This window comes from Takifugu rubripes, chromosome 22 (genome assembly GCF_901000725.2).
Source record: "Takifugu rubripes chromosome 22, fTakRub1.2, whole genome shotgun sequence".
Lineage (NCBI taxonomy): Eukaryota > Metazoa > Chordata > Actinopteri > Tetraodontiformes > Tetraodontidae > Takifugu > Takifugu rubripes.
This window is the reverse complement of record NC_042306.1, coordinates 10,038,216-10,057,456: the sequence shown is the minus strand read 5'-3', so window position 1 is coordinate 10,057,456 and position 19,241 is coordinate 10,038,216. Positions and strand designations below refer to the sequence as shown.

Below are 19,241 nucleotides of genomic sequence, written 5' to 3'. Positions count from 1 at the left end.
CTTAAAATTATTCATTTCAAGCAGATCATAATTGGATCAATAAATTGGAGTGGTCCACAAACACCGATGCTGTCTACAAGAAGGCCATGAGCAGACTCTATTTTCTCAGGAGACTCAGGTCCCTCAGTGTTTGCAGCAGAATGCTCCACATGTTCTATCAGTCTGTCATGGCTAGCACCATCTTCTTTGCTGCAGTGTGCTGGGGTGCAGGCAGTAAAGCTAAGGATGCCAACAGACTCAACAAACTCATTAAAAAGGCAGGGTCTGTTGTTGGCTGTACAGTAATCTTGCAAACTTGGACGAGGTGGTGAGGGACAGGATGGTGTTAAAAGTGCAGACAGTCATGGACAATCCCTCCCACCCCCTCCATAACACAGTGGAGAAACTGAGAAACAGCTTCAGCAACAGAGTCCTGCAGCCTCGCTGCTCTAAGGAACGGTACAGGAAGTCATTCCTGCCGCCCGCCATCAACCTGTATACTGTAATTTATCCCTCTCTGTCAGAGCTGAGCTTTCTTGAATGGACTTATGCATCAGCTCAGGTCCAAACCATTCAATCACAATAATTGTTTAATGTTTATGTTGTAATTGTATTTCTATATTATTCAGCTATATTATTCTATATTTATGTAAATATGCTCATAATTTATTCTATCCATTCTATCCATGTTCTAATCTTATTTGTGTTTTATTTATTCTATTTCTATACTTTGTAAATACAGTTATATTCCTCCATGTGTAGGCTGCTACTACAATTCAATTTCCCTACAGGGATGAACAAAGGAAATCTTGAATCTTGAATCAAAGATATAATCATTATTTCTCATCACATCTGGACTTACTCAGCTTTCCTGCAGTTCCTCACAGCTGGAATCAGTCTACGTCGTCCCTCCTCTGATGTGTCGTACTCCTTCAGGTTCAGCTCATCCAGAACCTCCTCTGACATCTGCAGCAGGTAGGCCAGAGCTGAACAATGGATCTCTGACAGTTCCTGCTCTGAGTTCTTCTCTGACTTGAGGAGCTCTTGGATCTCCTGATGTACTGAATGATCCTTCATCTCCATCAGACAGTGGAAGATGTTGATGCTTCTGTCTGGAGAGATTTGCTCACTGCTCATCTCCTTCAGGTTGTTGATGACCTTCTGGATGGTTTCTGGATTGTTGTCTGTCTGATTCAACAGTCCTCCCAAGATTCTCTGATTGGACTCCAGAGAGAGACCATGAAGGAAGCGAACAAACAGGTCCAGGTGGCCATTTGGGCTTTGAAGTGATTTTTTCATGACTCTTCTCAGAAAGTTATCTACAGATTGGATTGGATCATATAATTTAAAAATTCTTAACAACCACAATAGTAGATTTGTTTCAGAGTACTTGACGAAAGAATGAATAACTGCTGTGTTCTTGCTGGTGTAACAGTGGAACATGTAGACTGCAGCCAGAAACTCCTGAATGCTCAGATGAACAAAGCAGTAAACTGATTTCTGGAAGATCACAGTCTCTCTTCTGAAGATCTCTGTACAAACTCCTGAGTACACCGACACCTCTGAGACGTCCAGACCGCACTGCTCCAGGTCATTTTGGTAGAACAGGATGTTTCCATTCTCCAGATGTTCAAACGCCAGCCGCCCCAACTTCAGAAGGACTTCTTTGTCAGACTCAGTCAGTTCCTCTGGTCCTTTGTGTCCTCCATACTTCTGCTTCTTCCTCTTGGTCTGAACCAGCAGAAAGTGTGAGTACAGGTCAGTCAGGGTTTTGGGCAGCTCTCCTCTCTGCTCTGTGGTCAACATGTGCTCCAGAATTGTAGCAGTGATCCAGCAGAACACTGGGATCAGACACATGACGTGGAGGCTCCTGGAGTCCTTGATGTGTGAGATGATTCTCTTGGACAGATCTTCATCACTGAACCTCCTTCTGAAGTACTCCTCCTTCTGGGTGTCAGTGAAGCCGCGTACTTCTGTTATCCTGTCAACGCACGATGGAGGAATCTGATTTGCTGCTGCAGGACGGGAGGTTATCCAGATGAGAGCTGAGGGAAGCAGGTTCCCCTGGATGAGGTTGACCAGGAGCACGCTGGCTGATGACACCTGTGTGACATCAGAGATGACCTGTTCTTTGTTGAAATTCAGAGAAAGTCTGCTTTCATCCAGGCCATCAAAGATGAGCAGAAGTTTACAGGCAGCCAGATCCTCTGCTCTGATCTTCTGTAATGTTGGATGGAAAACATGAAGCAGTGAGAGAAGACTGTGCTGCTCATCTTTGATCAAGTTCAGCTCCCTGAATGAGAGCAGAACCAGCAGGCTGATGTCTTGGTTCTCCAAACCTTCTGCCCAGTCCAGAGTGAACTTTTGCACTGAGAAGGTTTTTCCAACGCCAGCGACACCGTTTGTCAGAACCACTCTGATGTGTTTCTGTTGCTCACATAAGATGTTGAAGATTTGGTGGCACTTGATTGGAGTGTCCTGGATGTTCTTCTTGGAGGTTATCTCAAGCTGTCTCACTTCATGTTGTGTATTCACCTCCTCACTTTGTCCCTCAGTGATGTAGAGCTCAGTGTAGATCTTGTTCAGCAGGGTTCCACTTCCTGCTTCATTAGTTCCTTCAGTCACATGTTCACTTCTTCTCTTCAGACTGATCTTATGTCCTTCTAAAACCTCTCGCAGCTCATTTACTAAAATCAGAGAAAGAAATAGATTTTCATCATTTATAGTCATCAACATCACTAACAAGTCATCACATCACGTTATTTTTACAGTGAACAACTTTACTTTGTCCAGTCTTCATCTGAGCTTTTGTCTTCAGTCCAGATCTGGTTGTGGATCTGTTTTCAGATTCTGCACAAGATGACTCCCCTGGTGGAGTAGACTGGTCCCAGGATAAGAAGCTGGACTCCTTGCTGTCACTGTCAGAACATTTCTTTATTACTCCATGAATTTTTAGATAATTGCTTGGAAATAAAATAAATCAACACTTCAATATTATTTTAACTGTTCTGTCTAAATTCATGTTTTCATCTTCATCTAAAAGAATACAATTCTTGTTTTCTTTTAAAATTTTAATAATCATTAGTATGAAATATTAAAAAGATAACTATATAACTGTGCATTCATTATAATTTTATCAGTACGAAACTCCATGAATGAGAACGCAGATCACAGGGTTGGTGCTAAGCAACATCTGTAAAAACACTAACTCATAGAATCCAGATGTGAAAGACATGTGGACATAAACTTAAAATAACTCGTGTCATTTAACTGTTGAACAAAACATCTGCAGATGTAAACTCACAACCAGCTGATGTTCATGTAACTAACAGTTGTCATATACAAACACAACATCACTCTCAGATTTCTGACTTTGGGTTTGGAGGTTCATCTCCATCTCTGAGGTTTGGAGGTTCATGTTTGGACCTGTTACTCTTCATAGACACAGAGCTGGGCACTGGAGACTCTGCTCTGTCCTCCTCCTCCATTCTGTTGAAACAGATTGCAATTCATTCATTGATTTGAATTAATTAAAATCACGAAATTTCTGATGTACAAAAATCTGAAACCCTGAGTCAGACAAGGACAACAGGAAGATCCACCCTCACAAACTCTCCAACTCAAAGTCTGGGCACTAAAACACATCTTTGACAGTGGCAAAAATGTCTGTGGAGCTTGATATTTTCACAGTTCTTTCATTATGCTGAACTCATGCAGTACTCCCATTTAAACTTGAAGGCCTCTGCCAGCCACACCCATCTCATCTAGAAAACTAAACTGACTTCCTTTCAGTCAGACTGGCTCATTCTAAAGACTCCTGCCATCCACACACTCACTCCCACATTGTTCTCCGTATCTTATCATAGCAAGACTCTTCAGCACGACCTCCTGCACTGATTTCCTGTTGTCAAACTTGCTTGGATCTCCAACCACTTGTCCTTCTTTTGCCCTCCTGGTCTCCGTCTGCCTGTTCTTGTGGCTGTGTGGAAATTTCGTGCCTTGTTGCAGCAGTGTGAGTTTCTTTGATCCAACCTCCTTGTTAAAAAGAGACTTTTTGTTTTGCCACACTGGTTTCACTGTGTTTGCTGTGCGGATTTTCACCTGCTGGGCATTTGCTTTGCATTTCCCTGTGTCTGCTGTATACTACTGTAAAGTTCATCTGTAAAGTTCTTCATTAAAACTGAGGCAAGAACAACAGATCTAAAGTCTTCTGATGGGAAAATGTGATGGAATATTTGACTCAGTATTTGTTTTGTGTAGGAATTGTGTAACGAGCCACAGATATTGACCAGGCCGTGACTTGTAGTCCTGTTAGTCCTTTTGAAGACACAAACAGCATCCCAGCAACCCTAACCCTAAAATGCTGATTGTCTTTGAAGAGAATTATTTCATCACAGACATTAATTGTTTGGTGGATAAGATGCTCCACCTGCAGAGGGAGGCGGCAAGTGGATGTCCAGCCTTTTTAGTTTAACACAGAGCATGCAGTTGGCGATGGGAGACTTTAGAGGAATTTTAGGGAGACAAGTGTCTCTCTGGGATTTGGATAAGGTCGAGGTAGCAGCAGGTATTAAAGACAGACCTAATGCTGCACGTTTTGGGCCTTGTGCAACCAGGGTTGGTGAAGCTATGAGACAGATATTTCCAGTATCTCCAGGAGCAATGCAGAACTTAAGATTTAAGTGGGAGGAAAGTGAGTCGGCACATGGATTCCTTACGAGGTGTAAAGAGGAATGGATGTGTGCCACAGGGTGCCATCCTGGTTCAGATAATTTACACACCACTTTGTTCCATCAGGCCATAATTTTAGGACTTCCACAGTCAGTGAAAGAAGCCATGGAAGGCAATCCTGACCTTCCAGGCTGCACAGCGGAAATCTGGGAGAGACATCTTTCACACCACATCAACACATTTAAAGCTAAACAACAGGGAAAGAAAGAGGAGGTGATGACAGCGCAGGAACAGCTCCTAAAAATGCAGTTAGATGAGGCACAGAAAAAGCTTAATGATAAACGAAAGGAAGAAAAACAGATGGTTCAGCAGTTTCCTCGGCAGGTGCAGCCAGATCAGTTAGGTCCGCAACAGGATTTTGCTCCGATAAACCCGTATTGGGTCAGTCCAAGGGGAAGCATGCGTGGGAGACGCGGCGGGCAGGGATACGGATTGATAGGCGGGTACTTAGGCCGAGATCAGTGTCATGCCTGCAAAGGGTATGGTCATTGGCAAAGGGACTGTCCATATCACAACTACCCTGAGGTACCAGGCAGTGTTCCACCATCTCATGGAATTTATCACCGGAGCCGATCTCATCTGACACCGTCGAGCTTGTGGGGTTCTCAGGGAGCCCAGAGAGACTGCCGTTTTCGGTGCCATTAGTGACTCGTTTTGCCGGACAGACTGCACCCTTTTTTGATTTCACCACATTGCCCTATCAACCTGTTGGGACGAGATCTCCTTGTGAGGACAGGAGCAGCTATTCTGTGTGGAGATAAAGGTCTTTTGGTGCAATTTCCTAATGGAATGAAACTGAACTGCTGTATTTCACACCAAGATGTGAAGGGACAAATGCTGATGAGTCCGACACCCTTTCCAGAACAGGGGGTGTGGGCGGACATTTATTGGGGAGAACTTGAGCCTGAGACCTCACCTGGTGTTGGTGTTGTGGCATTGTTTCAGAGCTGGAGGCCCTGGCTGTCGATGCTGAGTCCCTTTGCCCCGCCAGTTGATCCCTATCATGTCACTCTGTTTTATGACCGTGAGAATAATGAGGTGTATCAGGATGCGTTTAGAGAAAAGTTACAGGGAAGTTTCTGGATGATTACATCACCGTGTTTGTGTGTTGGGCCTGAAGGTGTGGCTGCGCAGGTCGACTTTGCTGAACAAAATGAGTGGTATGAGAGACTGTAAAGGAAATGTTGTCATTTCTGGGTCTCACGAGCTATAGTAGACATTTTATCCCTGCATATTCGGAAAAGACTACGCCCCTACGTGCAATGGTGAATGAACAGGGAATGCGTGATTTGGCAGCCCGGCTAACATGGACAACTGAGGGAGAGAAAGCGTTCATTGCTCTTAAACAGGCACTCACGACATCTGCATGTTTTGCCATTCCGGAATATAAAGATACTTTCTTTTTGGATGCTTCTGGAGGAGAACATACAGTAAATGGTGTTCTCTTTCAGAAGAAAGGGGGTGAAAGGAAAGTATTAATGTATGCAAGTATAATGCTGGACTCCATTGAAAACATGCAGCCACCGTGTGTAAGGCATGTAGCAGGGGTAGCAAAACTTTTACAAAAAACAGCATATTTAGTGATGGGTTACGCTCTGACAGTTCTTACAACACATAGTGTGCTATCACTGGTCAGCTCAGCAGCATTCACCATGACCTCACTTAGACAGACCAGGATGGACAAGATTTTAACGGCACCACACATAACATACACACATGAAGGGATAAATATGGCAGATGGTATGGGAGAGGGTGAACCACATAGATGTGAGGAGAAAGTGAAGAAAGATGAAAAAATCAGAGTAGATCTTAAGATGGAGCCGTTAAAGGATCCAGAAGAAATACTAATCACAGATGGCTGTTGTTTCAGACACCCACGGGAAGGGCTGAAAGCTGCCTATGCAATAGTTAGAAAATCGGAAGAGGATTTTGAGGAAGTGGAAACAGGAAACCTAACAGGTAAAGAGTCAGCACAACTTGCAGAATTGAAGGCAGTTATTAGAGCGTTAGAAATATCAAAAGGAAAGAAAGTCACTATTTATACAGATTCAGCATATGTAGTGGGAGCTAACCAGTTAGAACGTTGTCAATGGTTGCGGGCAGGTTTTAATACAGCATCAGGCTCTCCTATAAAACATGAGGCAGAGATGAGGCAACTGACACAGGCACTCATGGAACCAGCAGAGGTCGCAGTCGTAAAGTGCAAAGGTCACAGCAAAGAGAACTCTCTGGAGGGAAGAGGTAATGAGGCTGCAGATCAGGCAGCAAAGAAGGCGGCAGGTTATAAACCAAGTTACAATTTGTTGTTGGCAGAGAAAACATGAAATGCTTCCAAGATACGACAGGGAAAGACTTAGTTGTGATCAAGAAGAAGCGTCTCCACATGAAAAAACAGTTTGGAAGGAAAGGGGGGGGGTGTGAAAGTTGAAGAATTTGGCGGGTCCCAGACGGAAGACCTGTTCTCCCACCCGGTCTGTTAGATGCCGTTCTGGAAGAGGCCCACGGCCTGACACACTGCGGGAAACCACGAATGATGCAGAGAATGTTCAATATGCACACACTTTAAGGTAAAATCAACAATTCAACCACATGAGGGAAAGTTTCCAGTTGCCCCCATGACAGGGCAAGAAAATTATAGATTTCACTGACATGATAGACAGAGTCAATGGGTTCCGATACCTCTTGGTGGCAGTGGATGCATACACTGGCTGGCCAGAGGCGGTTCCCGTAAAAGCAGAAGATGCAAAAAGTGTTATTAAATTTTTGATTATCCGACACATGGTTTCCCCAAACGAATTAGGTCTGACAATGGAACTCATTTTAAGAATAAAGATTTACAAGAAGTAGAGAAGGCGTTAGGCAAAGGTAGAATGAATGAATCAAACACTGAAGAGCAAAATTGGCAACATATGTGCTCACAGTGGAATGAAGGGACAGACTTCATGCCCTGACAATGGACTCTGTTATTGTAGGGTATCTTGAATTGATTCTATTTGCTAAATACATTTTGAAATTGGCATTTGTTTACTTGAAGTCTTCATTTAAAGAACACGCGGATTGCAGTGACACACGAGAGGTACTGCAATCCAACATCTTTTAATATGGGATGGAGTTCCAGTTAGAAGCATTGGCCAACTCGGTGTCAGACCTAAAAACTTCAAAAGGAAATATAGTGGCTATTTGTTGGTTCTGAACTCCTTCTCTGGTTTTCACACAGGACCAAGCTGAACCAAGGTTCTTTAACTTTCTTAAAGTTTTCTTTAACTTTTGACTTATATTTCTGTTTTGTTTTTCTAATTTAAATTTTCAACTCATTGGGGGCCACATGAAAGTCTGGGGGTATTCCCAGTTTAAAAGCACACCTTTTCCTCTGTGTACAGGCCCTTACCGACTTATTCACCCATGGTTTATTGTTCGGAGTAGATTCTGACATGTTTAAAAGGGATCATCATGTCTCTGCAAAATATGAACAAATGTCAGCTCATCCAGATCATCATCACAAGATTCTTTGAACCTGCCCCAGTCCATGCACTCATAACACTCCTGTTGGCATGAAACAGATTCCTCAATCCAGTCTTTAACCTCCTTTTGTCCCTACATTCTCCCTCTTTAAGACAATTTGATATGTTGGCAGCAGATAAACACAAATTGTGGTCGGCTGATCCCAGTGGAGTTGAGTTTTGAGTGAATAAAAACAACTGTTAAAAAGATTTAGAGGCAGGTAATAGCTCAAAAAGGGACAAAAGCTCTTCCTGTATATTTACATATTCTTACAATTATTATCTCACGAAGACTCTCAGAATTATTGAAGAAGAAAAAGAAATGTAAGAGGAACGCGACTGCCTTCCTTCCTGCCTGCCTGTCTGTCTGTCTGTCTTTTGGTTCCATTTTGGATGAGCATTGAGGTTCCATTTTGGATGAGCATTCCTTTAAAAACATTTCCCACACAACGTAAAACAAATCGTGAGAAAAGAGCATTCCAAACCTTTTCCGCCGGTCGCTGCGTGCGCATAACCAGGAGCAAGAGAGAATGATTTGAATAATAAACACAATATCACACTCAGTTTTCTTACTTTGGGTTTAAAGGTCCAGCTTCATCGTTGCGTTTCCATGGACATGTCGGACTGGTTCACCCTGTTTCAGTCTACTCGCGTCCTGCCAAATCAACATTTTCACTTTCACTTTTACAGCCGGACCTCCCTTTATCAGCAGTTATGTGAATTTTTTTCCAGTTTAAAAACATCGTGGGTTATTTCAAGGTTCAAACAGTTGTGTTCCTCGGGACAACCAGCAAACAGCAATAAATTAATTTAAATAAACTAAACTTGGAATTGTGCAACAAAAATAAAACTATACATAACTTATAAATATTATAGGTCAATTTAAAGACAAAGGAGTAGTAAAACATTTATAAATGTTTGAAGGTGTAAGTGGTAAATAGATGCTAAAAACATTAAAATCCTAGCGTGTAAAGGATTAAAACAGTAAATGTACAGGAATTCTGATTCAGATCCTTTATTTGCCCCACACGGGGAAATTTACAGCGCAACAGCAAAAGCACGCAGAAAAAAGAAAAAAAATCAGTTGTCATTTAAACACTTCAAAAGTTCATTACGCGTTAAAAGAAGTAAGTACATGTTTATAAAAAATGACACTATAAATATTTATTTTATTTCATTTTGCGGAAAAAGGTAATTTTAAAGCGCTGTACTCATAGTTGCCAGGAGAGGGCGCCGTGCACATTTAATCAGATTTACTCAGTTTTCAGCCTCTGTGTGTTTGCACGTCAATCTAATCTTCTTAAGGCTTCAGAATCAGCAGTGCTGGCCAATGTAACTGAAACTATATGAACAATGGGGCTGTTTCTTTAAGCAGTCAGATTTCAAACTCACCTTGGAGGGCCAGGTAGCTGTCTAATGACAACATCATCTTTTTTCCATCCTTTGAATAGCTTGTCAGATGACAGATGCCAGATGACTGATTTATTTGTCTTTGCTGCACAGATTCAGTGGGATTTTGAGCTTTCTGATGTTCTTTTGAGAAGACAACAGAACAAATCATCGGATGCACACTGCTGTCTGGAAAGTTTTTTTTGACACCATTAAGTGAGAGCTGGACCTGTTTGGTGCTGTCTGTGTCCTGGTTAAGAATGTTAGGATTTTGGAAGGGATCATCATTTAATGTTTTGCTGGAGTGACTCTAAGATTAGTTGCTCAGGATTGACTACTTTTGTCTGTTGGGTATTGAAGAAGAAAGCATTTATTTGCCACGTGACACACACTAGTGTTTCCACAGGATTTACATTAAACACATGCAAGTAGCAGGGGGCAACCTGAGTAGCAGCATTGGGGAGGGGGCACCTTGGCAGTGCCCAGGAGGTGAACTGGCACCTCACCAGCTCACTTGTGTTGGAGACTTGAATCAATAAGCCACTGCTGCCCGATGGACTGGTTCAACAACCACTGCACACATCCATGAAAGAAGAGCTTGCACTTACTAAAAGCACAACCTTTGTCTTTGTAATGGATCTTCTGTCTCTCACCATCCTGAATGCTGGGTGAGATGAATGAGAACACACAGATCACAGGGTTGGTGCTGAGCAACATCTAGAAAAACACTAACTCACAGAATCCAGATGTGAAAGATATAAAATGATGTGACCTCTATGGACATTAACTTTGGTGAACAAAACTGTTGAACTGTTGAACAAAACATCTGCAGATGTAAACTCACAACCAGCTGATGTTCATGTAACTAACAGTTGTCATATAAACACAACATCACTCTCAGATTTCTGACTGGGTTTGGAGGTTCATCTTCATCTCTGAGGTCTGGAGGTTCATGTTTGGACCTGTTACTCTTCATAGACACACGGCTGGACACTGGAGACTCTGCTCTGTCCTCCTCCATTCTGTTGAAATGAATTATAACTGAAATAATCCATATTTATTTATTTATGATATGAATATCTCTGAAACATGTTAGATTTGACTTGAGGACAACAGGAAGGTCAACCCTTACAAAGTCAGCAACTCTAAACTGAACTGTAAAACAAATGTCATAACTCTGAAGTTTTAAAGTTTTGATATTTACAACAGAGAGAACTTGCTCATTCTGAAATCCTTATTTTGCACTGATCCTGTTAATCTCCGATCGTCAAGGCTCAAAGTTTCTTCCTGTTAAAGTTTGCTGTTTATATGGCCACTGTTGCTTGTAGAAGTTTAGACAATTTTGATTGGAACTGATGTTCTATAAATCAAGATGAACTGAATTGAATGTTTCTTTTAAGTTTGAATTAAATACATTGCTTTTGAACTGCTTTCACTTTTACACCAGTTGCTCAGAAGTTTGTGTGACATATCTTCCACAATAAAAGCACACTGGCAGAGTTCAAGGTTCAAAGTTCTCTTATATCACACTCAGCAACTTGTGTGCACAGTGTGAAATATTCAAAATGAAATGTTCTGCTGTTGGACCCTTCAGCAATGACTGTCGATGGAAACAATGGAAGACTACATACGGTCACTGAGAGTTCAGAAACTACTTCAGGACAATAGATAAGCATTTAAAAGCAGCATGTTTAGACAGCACTGGATTTCAGGGAGAGCATCCTGACAGAAGAATCCCTGCTCTCCAGGAGGGTGAGAGTTGCGTGGGTGACAGATGAAACCATGTCAGACAGAGAGCACTTGTTCCAGCAGCCATACTGGTCTGGATCCACACTGATGTCAATCTTGTTTTTAATGTGGTTCATAAAGAGTTGCTGTAAATATTTAATAACAATCAACAACAATCTATGGCAAAGAACAAAACATGAGATAATGGAGATTTAGGTGTACAAGCTTTCCCCTTTATAACAAACCTTTATTGAAATACAATTATACAATTTTGTGACATTCTTGGCACAAGTGGCCTACTGCCAGAGATCCTCCCAACAGAATAAAGAGCTCCCATAACTTGATGTGAGTGGCAATGATCACAATTAAAAAAAAATATTTTAGCCTTGTGCTTAGCGGCACGTGAAGAAAAGTATTAGATATTGTTTCCTCTCATGTGTGATGCGCCCCTACACATATTGCACATTGAGCACTTGCCCACAGCGCTCATATCAAAAACTGCCACTGTATTAAAGAACAGGCTCTGGATGGCTCTTTGGTGAATGACTGACTGGCTCCTTCAATCAATGAATTGCATATATCAGTTTTTTCAAGAAAAAAATAATTATATTGATGATGTAGAGGGCTCAAAATTCAGGTAACAAATATATGTTTTGTAGATAAACTGTTGTGTGATATTGTATTTACACCGAACAAGTCTGGACTGAGTCTAAACACCTGGTAGCATCAGAGTCTCCAGTTTATAGTTTGGACTTTTCACAAGATCAGACAGAAGCTTCACTCCTGAATCCTGGAGCTGGTTCTCACTCAGGTCCAGTAGTCTCAGATGGGAGGGGTTGGACTTCAGAGCTGAGGCCAGAGAATCACAGCTGATCTCTGATAAACTGCAGCTACACAATCTAAATAAAATGATTAAGGAAAGATTTGTTCAGTGTTTTCTTTGGAGTTACATATAAATATGCATGAAACACCTAGAATGGTGAACAGTTTTGGAAATGCCAAAAAAGACCTCATTCTCTCTGTGCTCAAACATAACAGTGGAAACTGTTTTAGTTTCAAATGAGTGAAAGAAAGACTGGACCAAGCCATGAACTGACCTGAGAGTCTCCAGTTTACAGTTTGGACTCTCCAGTCCAGAACAGAGCAGCTTCACTCCTGAATCCTGCAGCTTGTTCTCACTCAGGTTAAGTAGTCTCAGATGGGAGAGGTTGGACTTCAGAGCTGAGCCCAGAGAACCACAGCTGATCTCTGATAAACTGCAGTCTCGCAATCTAAATAAAATAAATACATTAATGATCAGATTTATTATGTATTTTCTTTGCAGTTAATACTGTGTATAAACATATGTGAAATACTCCTGAATTGTTCATTTAATAAATGAAAGAAACAACTCTGTGTATAAGATTTTCTTTAAAGGGACATGAAATTAACTGATTATATATGTGAGATGGAAACATTGAAACAATGAAAATTGACCTGAGAGTCTCCAGTTTACAGTTTGGACTCTCCAGTCCAGAACAGAGCAGCTTCACTCCTGAATCCTGCAGGTGGTTGTAGCTCAGGTTCAGTTCTCTCAGATGGGAGGGGTTGGACTTCAGAGCTGAGGCCAGAGAATCAAAGCTGATCTCTGATAAACTGCAGCCCCACAATCTAAATAAAATGATTAAGGAAAGATTTGTTCAGTGTTTTCTTTGGAGTTACATATAAATATACATGAAACACCTAGAATGGTGAACAGTTTTGGAAATGCAAAAAAAGACCTCATTCTCTCTGTGCTCAAACATAACAGTGGAAACTGTTTTAGTTTTAAATGAGTGAAAGAAAGACTGGACCAAGCCATCAACTGACCTGAGAGTCTCCAGTTTACAGTTTGGACTCTCCAGTCCAGAACAGAGCAGCTTCACTCCTGAATCCTGCAGCTGGTTGTAGCTCAGGTCCAGTTCTCTCAGATGGGAGGGGTTGGACTTCAGAGCTGAGGCCAGAGAACCACAGCTGATCCCTGATAAACTGCAGATGCTCAATCTAAATAAAGAAGAGATGAAACGTGTTAACATGAGGCCACAACTTCATAGTGAGTTTGTGACAATCTGCTGAAAACGAGTCTGTCGACCAAAAAAATAATGATTTTGTACATTTTAAACTTTAAGGTAAAGGGACACACAAGAGATCTCATCTCTAATCATAACTTCTGTGCTGTAGAGTCAAAATTGTCCCTGTCTGTGTTTTCTGATGGATTTCTATTTTAACCTCTCAAACAAAATAGATGCTTTTCTTTCGGCGATGTATTGCAGTTTTTAACTACTTAAGGAGTTCATTTAAAACACTTGTGTGATATTTAACTTTAATGCTCCACAATGTTTCCACAATTATTCATTTCAAGCAGATCAAAGATATAATCATGATTTCTCATCACATCTGGACTTACTCAGCTTTCCTGCAGTTCCTCACAGCTGGAATCAGTCTACGTCGTCCCTCCTCTGATGTGTTGTAGTCCTGCAGGTTCAGCTCATCCAGAACCTCCTCTGACATCTGCAGCAGGTAGGCCAGAGCAGAACACTGGATCTCTGACAGTTCCTGCTCTGAGTTCCTCTCTGACTTGAGGAACTCTTGGATCTCCTGATGTACTGAATGATCCTTCATCTCCATCAGACAGTGGAAGATGTTGATGCTTCTGTCTGGAGAGATTTGCTCACTGCTCATCTCCTTTAGGTTGTTGATGACCTTCTGGATGGTTTCTGGATTGTTGTCTGTCTGATTCAACAGTCCTCCCAAGATTCTCTGATTGGACTCCAGAGAGAGACCATGAAGGAAGCGAACAAACAGGTCCAGGTGGCCATTTGGGCTTTCAAGAGATTTCATCATGACTCTGCTCAGAAAGTCGTCTACAGGAATGATTGGATCATATAATTTAAAAAATCTTAACAACCACAATAGTAGATTTGTTTCAGAGTACTTGAGGAAAGAATGAATAACTGCTGTGTTCTTGCTGGTGTAACAGTGGAACATGTAGACTGCAGCCAGAAACTCCTGAATGCTCAGATGAACAAAGCAGTAGACTGATTTCTGGAAGATCACAGTCTCTCTTCTGACGATCTCTGTACAAACTCCTGAGTACACCGACACCTCTGAGACGTCCAGACCGCACTGCTCCAGGTCATTTTGGTAGAACAGGATGTTTCCATCCTCCAGATGTTCAAACGCCAGCCGCCCCAACTTCAGAAGGACTTCTTTGTCAGACTCAATGAGTTCCTCTGGTCCTTTGTGTCCTCCATACTTCTGCTTCTTCCTCTTGGTCTGAACCAGCAGGAAGTGTGAGTACAGGTCAGTCAGGGTTTTGGGCAGCTCTCCTCTCTGCTCTGTGGTCAACATGTGCTCCAGAACTGTAGCAGTGATCCAGCAGAACACTGGGATCAGACACATGATGTGGAGGCTCCTGGAGTCCTTGATATGTGAGATGATTCTCTTGGACAGATCTTCATCTCTGAACCTCCTCCTGAAGTACTCCTCCTTCTGGGTGTCAGTGAAGCCTCGTACTTCTGTTATCCTGTCAACGCACGATGGAGGAATCTGATTGGCTGCTGCAGGACGGGAGGTTATCCAGATGAGAGCTGAGGGAAGCAGGTTCCCCTGGATGAGGTTGACCAGGAGCACGCTGGCTGATGACACCTGTGTGACATCAGAGATGACCTGTTCTTTGTTGAAATCCAGAGAAAGTCTGCTTTCATCCAGGCCATCAAAGATGAGCAGAAGTTTACAGGCAGCCAGATCCTCTGCTCTGATCTTCTGTAATGTTGGATGGAAAACATGAAGCAGTGAGAGAAGACTGTGCTGCTCATCTTTGATCAAGTTCAGCTCCCTGAATGAGAGCAGAACCAGCAGGCTGATGTCTTGGTTCTCCAAACCTTCTGCCCAGTCCAGAGTGAACTTTTGCACTGAGAAGGTTTTTCCAACGCCAGCGACACCGTTTGTCAGAACCACTCTGATGTGTTTCTGTTGCTCACATAAGATGTTGAAGATTTGGTGGCACCTGATTGGAGTGTCCTGGACATTCTTCTTGGAGATTATCTCAAGCTGTCTCACTTCATGTTGTGTATTCACCTCCTCACTTTGTCCCTCAGTGATGTAGAGCTCAGTGTAGATCTTGCTCAGCAGGGTTCCACTTCCTGCTTCATTAGTTCCTTCAGTCACATGTTCACTTCTTCTCTTCAGACTGATCTTATGTCCTTCTAAAACCTCTTGCAGCTCATTTACTAAAATCAGAGAAAGAAATAGATTTTCCTCATTTATAGTCATCAACATCACTAACAATTCATGACATCACGTTATTTTTACAGTGAACAACTTTACTTTGTCCAGTCTTCATTTGAGCTTTTGTCTTCAGTCCAGATCTGGTTGTGGATCTGTTTTCAGATTCTGCACAAGAGGACTCACCTGGTGGAGTAGACTGGTCCCAGGATAAGAAGCTGGACTCCTTGCTGTCACTGTCAGAACATTTCTTTATTACTCCATGAAAAAATAAATCAACACTTCAATATTATTTTAACTGTTCTGTCTAAATTCATGTTTTCATCTTCATCTAAAAGAATACAATCCTTGTTTTCTTTTAAAATTTTAACAATCATCATTATGATGAAAATATTAAAAAGATAACTATATAACTGTGCATTCATTATAATTTTATCAGTACGAAACTCCATGAATGAGAACGCAGATCACAGGGTTGGTGCTAAGCAACATCTGTAAAAACACTAACTCATAGAATCCAGATGTGAAAGACATGTGGACATAAACTTAAAATAACTCGTGTCGTTTAACTGTTGAAGAAAACGTCTGCAGATGTAAACTCACAACCAGCTGATGTTCATGTAACTAACAGTTGTCATATACAAACACAACATCACTCTCAGATTTCTGACTTTGGGTTTGGAGGTTCATCTTCATCTCTGAGGTTTGGAGGTTTATGTTTGGACCTGTTACTCTTCATAGACACACAGCTGGACACTGCAGACTCTGCTCTGTCCTCCTCCTCCATTCTGTTGAAACAGATTGCAAGTAATTCAGTAATTATTTGATTTGAATTAATTAAAATCACGAGATTTCTGATGTACAAAAATCCTCACAAACTCTCCAACTCAAAGTCTGGGCACTAAAACACATCTTTGACAGTGGCAAAAATGTCTGTGAAGCTTGATATTTTCACAGTTCTTTCATTATGCTCAACTCCTGCAGTACTCCCATTTGAACTTGAAGGCCTCTGCCAGCCACACCCATCTCATCTAGAAAACTAAACTTACTTCCTTTCAGTCAGACTGGCTCATTATAAAGACTCCTGCCATCCACACACTCACTCCCACATTGTTCTCCATATCTTATCATAGCAAGACTCGTTCATGCAAGCCGTGTGAATTTCTTTGATCCAACCTCCTTGTTAAAAAGAGACTCTTTTTGTTTTGCCACAGTGGTTTCACTGTGTTTGCTGTGCGGAGTTTCACCTGCTGGGCATTTGCTTTGCATTTCCCCGTGTCTACTGTAGACATTACAGTATTACAGTGCATTACTGTAGTGCCTGTGTGTCTGCTGTGCTGCAATGGGTTTTTTATCACATCCATTTCAGATATTTACATTAAAGGACTTTTTGTAGAAATTATTTTACAGCTATTTGGCATGTAGATTTCACTATTGTTATTAAATCACCAACAACTATGACCTTAACAATGGAAAAGTTTGTTTTCATGAGATAAGAGTGTATCCCTCAAACAACATGAAAATGTTGACAGCTTTATGTAGACTGTTTCAAGGCTTTTAACAAATCGGGCCTCTGTCAATTCTTGCTTCACCAACAAAAGTATTGTTGTAAAGCCATACCCTTGTTAATTGCTTGGCACTTTATTGGTTCCTGGTGGTGGGTACGTGTAATTGCAAGTAGAATAGGGAAAGGTTTGTGACGTCACCACGCAGAGGCGTGCCTTCCACACCTGCAAGGTGTTTTCAATTGTCCTCATTCCCAAGCTAGAAAAGCAATGAGACAATTCTCGAGGTGTTTGCTCGCAAGATCTGGAGGGACAGCTGGTAAGCACCCTTTTAATTTGTTTTAAGCCTTAAATTTCAGTGTGTTGGAAGAAAGACCCAATACTGTATTGTGACTGCTGATTGTTGAGATAGAATGTTCACTTTCACAAACAGCACTGTTTACAATTAGGATGTTGGTGTTCAGTGAGAGGCGCAGGCCCAAACAGGTATATTGTTGTAGTTTGTAGCAACTAAAACACAATTAACCCTGGTTGTCTTAATGAAATTATGCTGTAGCCTACTTCCTTGGTTACATTATTGTGAGTTTGCACATTTATATTTATGACTATTGGGTTTTATGTGTAATATGTCTGTGAATTCTTAAACATGTTCATTTCTTGTCAAACAATTTCATATGTTTATATTTCTCTTTTCTATTTCAAGGTTTTTCACCTAGTGGCCACTGGGCTACCTGTTGTGATCTTGGGCTGTCTGTCTGTAAACTAAAGTCACCCTGATGGAAAAATTATAATGAAGGAAAAAAAGAAAACAGAAACCCAGACTGTTGCCTCTGAGTGAAATCCTAGTCAACCTTCAATCTTGCAATTCCTTTCAAGTTGGAAAATAAGGGCAAATAAACCTGAGAGAAAAGGAAACCTTCACCCCAAAAATAACTTGACAATTGTAATATGCATATTATGTAGTGTAACATAGAAATGACAGTTCCTATCATTACTTTTTTCAGACATTTCATCTCACAATTTGCACTTTTAGAAACAAATCCCTTTTTGTCCAGATTCACTTGTCTTGTCTGAACCAGCACCAGCCCTTTATTGAGCCAACAGGTCAATAGTGGAAGCTTTCAGCATTGCCCTGCACTCTGCCCTGGAGAAACCCAACATCTATGTCAGGCTGCTCTTCTGGACTTCTGCTCAGGCTTGAACATGGTCCTCCTCACCAACTTGATCTCCAAACTTTACAACCTCAGCCTGACCTCTACTGTCTGCAACTGGACATTGGACCTCCTGACCATCACTCCCAGTCTGGCATGTTGATGAATTGCCAACCTCCACCATCACCCCAGTGTGTCCCAAGGATGTGCACTGAGCCCAATCCTGTTTGTCCTCTTCACCTACCTTAATAATGCCATCATCAAGATTGTGAATGATACAGTTGTGATCTCCAATGAGAAGTCAGCGTACAGGAGTAAGTCATTAGGAAATAAGAACTAAATCTGTATTGATGCTTGTGTTAGTGACTGAAATGGCACAAAATGTTTTGAAAGACAATGGGATTTTCTTGTTTTGTTTTTCAGGAAATAACAGGTGTTTTTGGTGAGAACTTGCAATGCCATTTAAAATGGTCATGGCTCTCTGCTGTAGGTGTCTGGTACACAGTGCTGACAGAGTCAGCTGGGACTCATGGATCAGCTTACTGGGCAACTTCATGACTGGAGTCAATTATAAAATACATTCAGTAACGGCACAATAAAATTGGATCATCTCACAACTTCCCAGTTTTCCTTCAGTTGCGTTCCTAATCAATAATTGTCCCCAGGACACCTTTTAGGCCATGGCTTCTTTCGTGGCCCTGAAGCAGACTCGCAGTGACAGAATCATCTGCATATTTTATTGTTCCATTTTCATAATTGGTCTGACACATATTTTCGTACACAATGAATATAAGTGGTGAAACTATGCACCCCTTTAGGGGAGCAACACTGATCAGACATTGTTCAGGTTTACCGTCTGTGTTCAGCTAGTTAAAAAAAAATATTGGCAGCAGATAAACACAAATTGTGGTCGGCTGATCCCAGTTGAGTTTTGAGTAAATAAGAACTGTTTAAAAAAAAAAAAAAAATTAGAGGCAGGTAATAGCTACGTAGCAAAAGGGACTAAAGCTCTT

General features: G+C 41.5%; 1 protein-coding gene and 1 long non-coding RNA gene across 3 annotated transcripts in view; one reads left to right on the top strand and one right to left on the bottom strand.

Moving 5' to 3' along the window:
* Window positions 1-19,241, bottom strand: part of LOC101065561 (NLR family CARD domain-containing protein 3-like) — a 40,065-nt gene that overhangs the window by 5,745 nt on the left and 15,079 nt on the right. Inside the window, exons 2-4 of one of the 2 annotated variants that reach the window (XM_029830569.1) lie at window positions 3,352-3,468; window positions 2,764-2,897; window positions 842-2,666 (exon numbers count right to left, since the gene is read on the bottom strand). In XM_029830569.1, coding sequence (XP_029686429.1) covers window positions 842-2,666; window positions 2,764-2,897; window positions 3,352-3,467 — 2,075 coding nt within the window. In that variant the 5' untranslated portion in view covers window position 3,468. Of the gene's footprint in view, window positions 1-725; window positions 2,667-2,763; window positions 2,898-3,351; window positions 3,469-16,243; window positions 16,361-19,241 lie in introns of those variants that run through there. The other variant, XM_029830568.1, reaches the window with a different exon arrangement.
* On the top strand, window positions 17,338-18,845 carry LOC115247861 (uncharacterized). The gene is made up of 3 exons (XR_003886920.1): window positions 17,338-17,396; window positions 18,182-18,542; window positions 18,652-18,845. It is a non-coding gene; the product is annotated as an uncharacterized lncRNA (long non-coding RNA).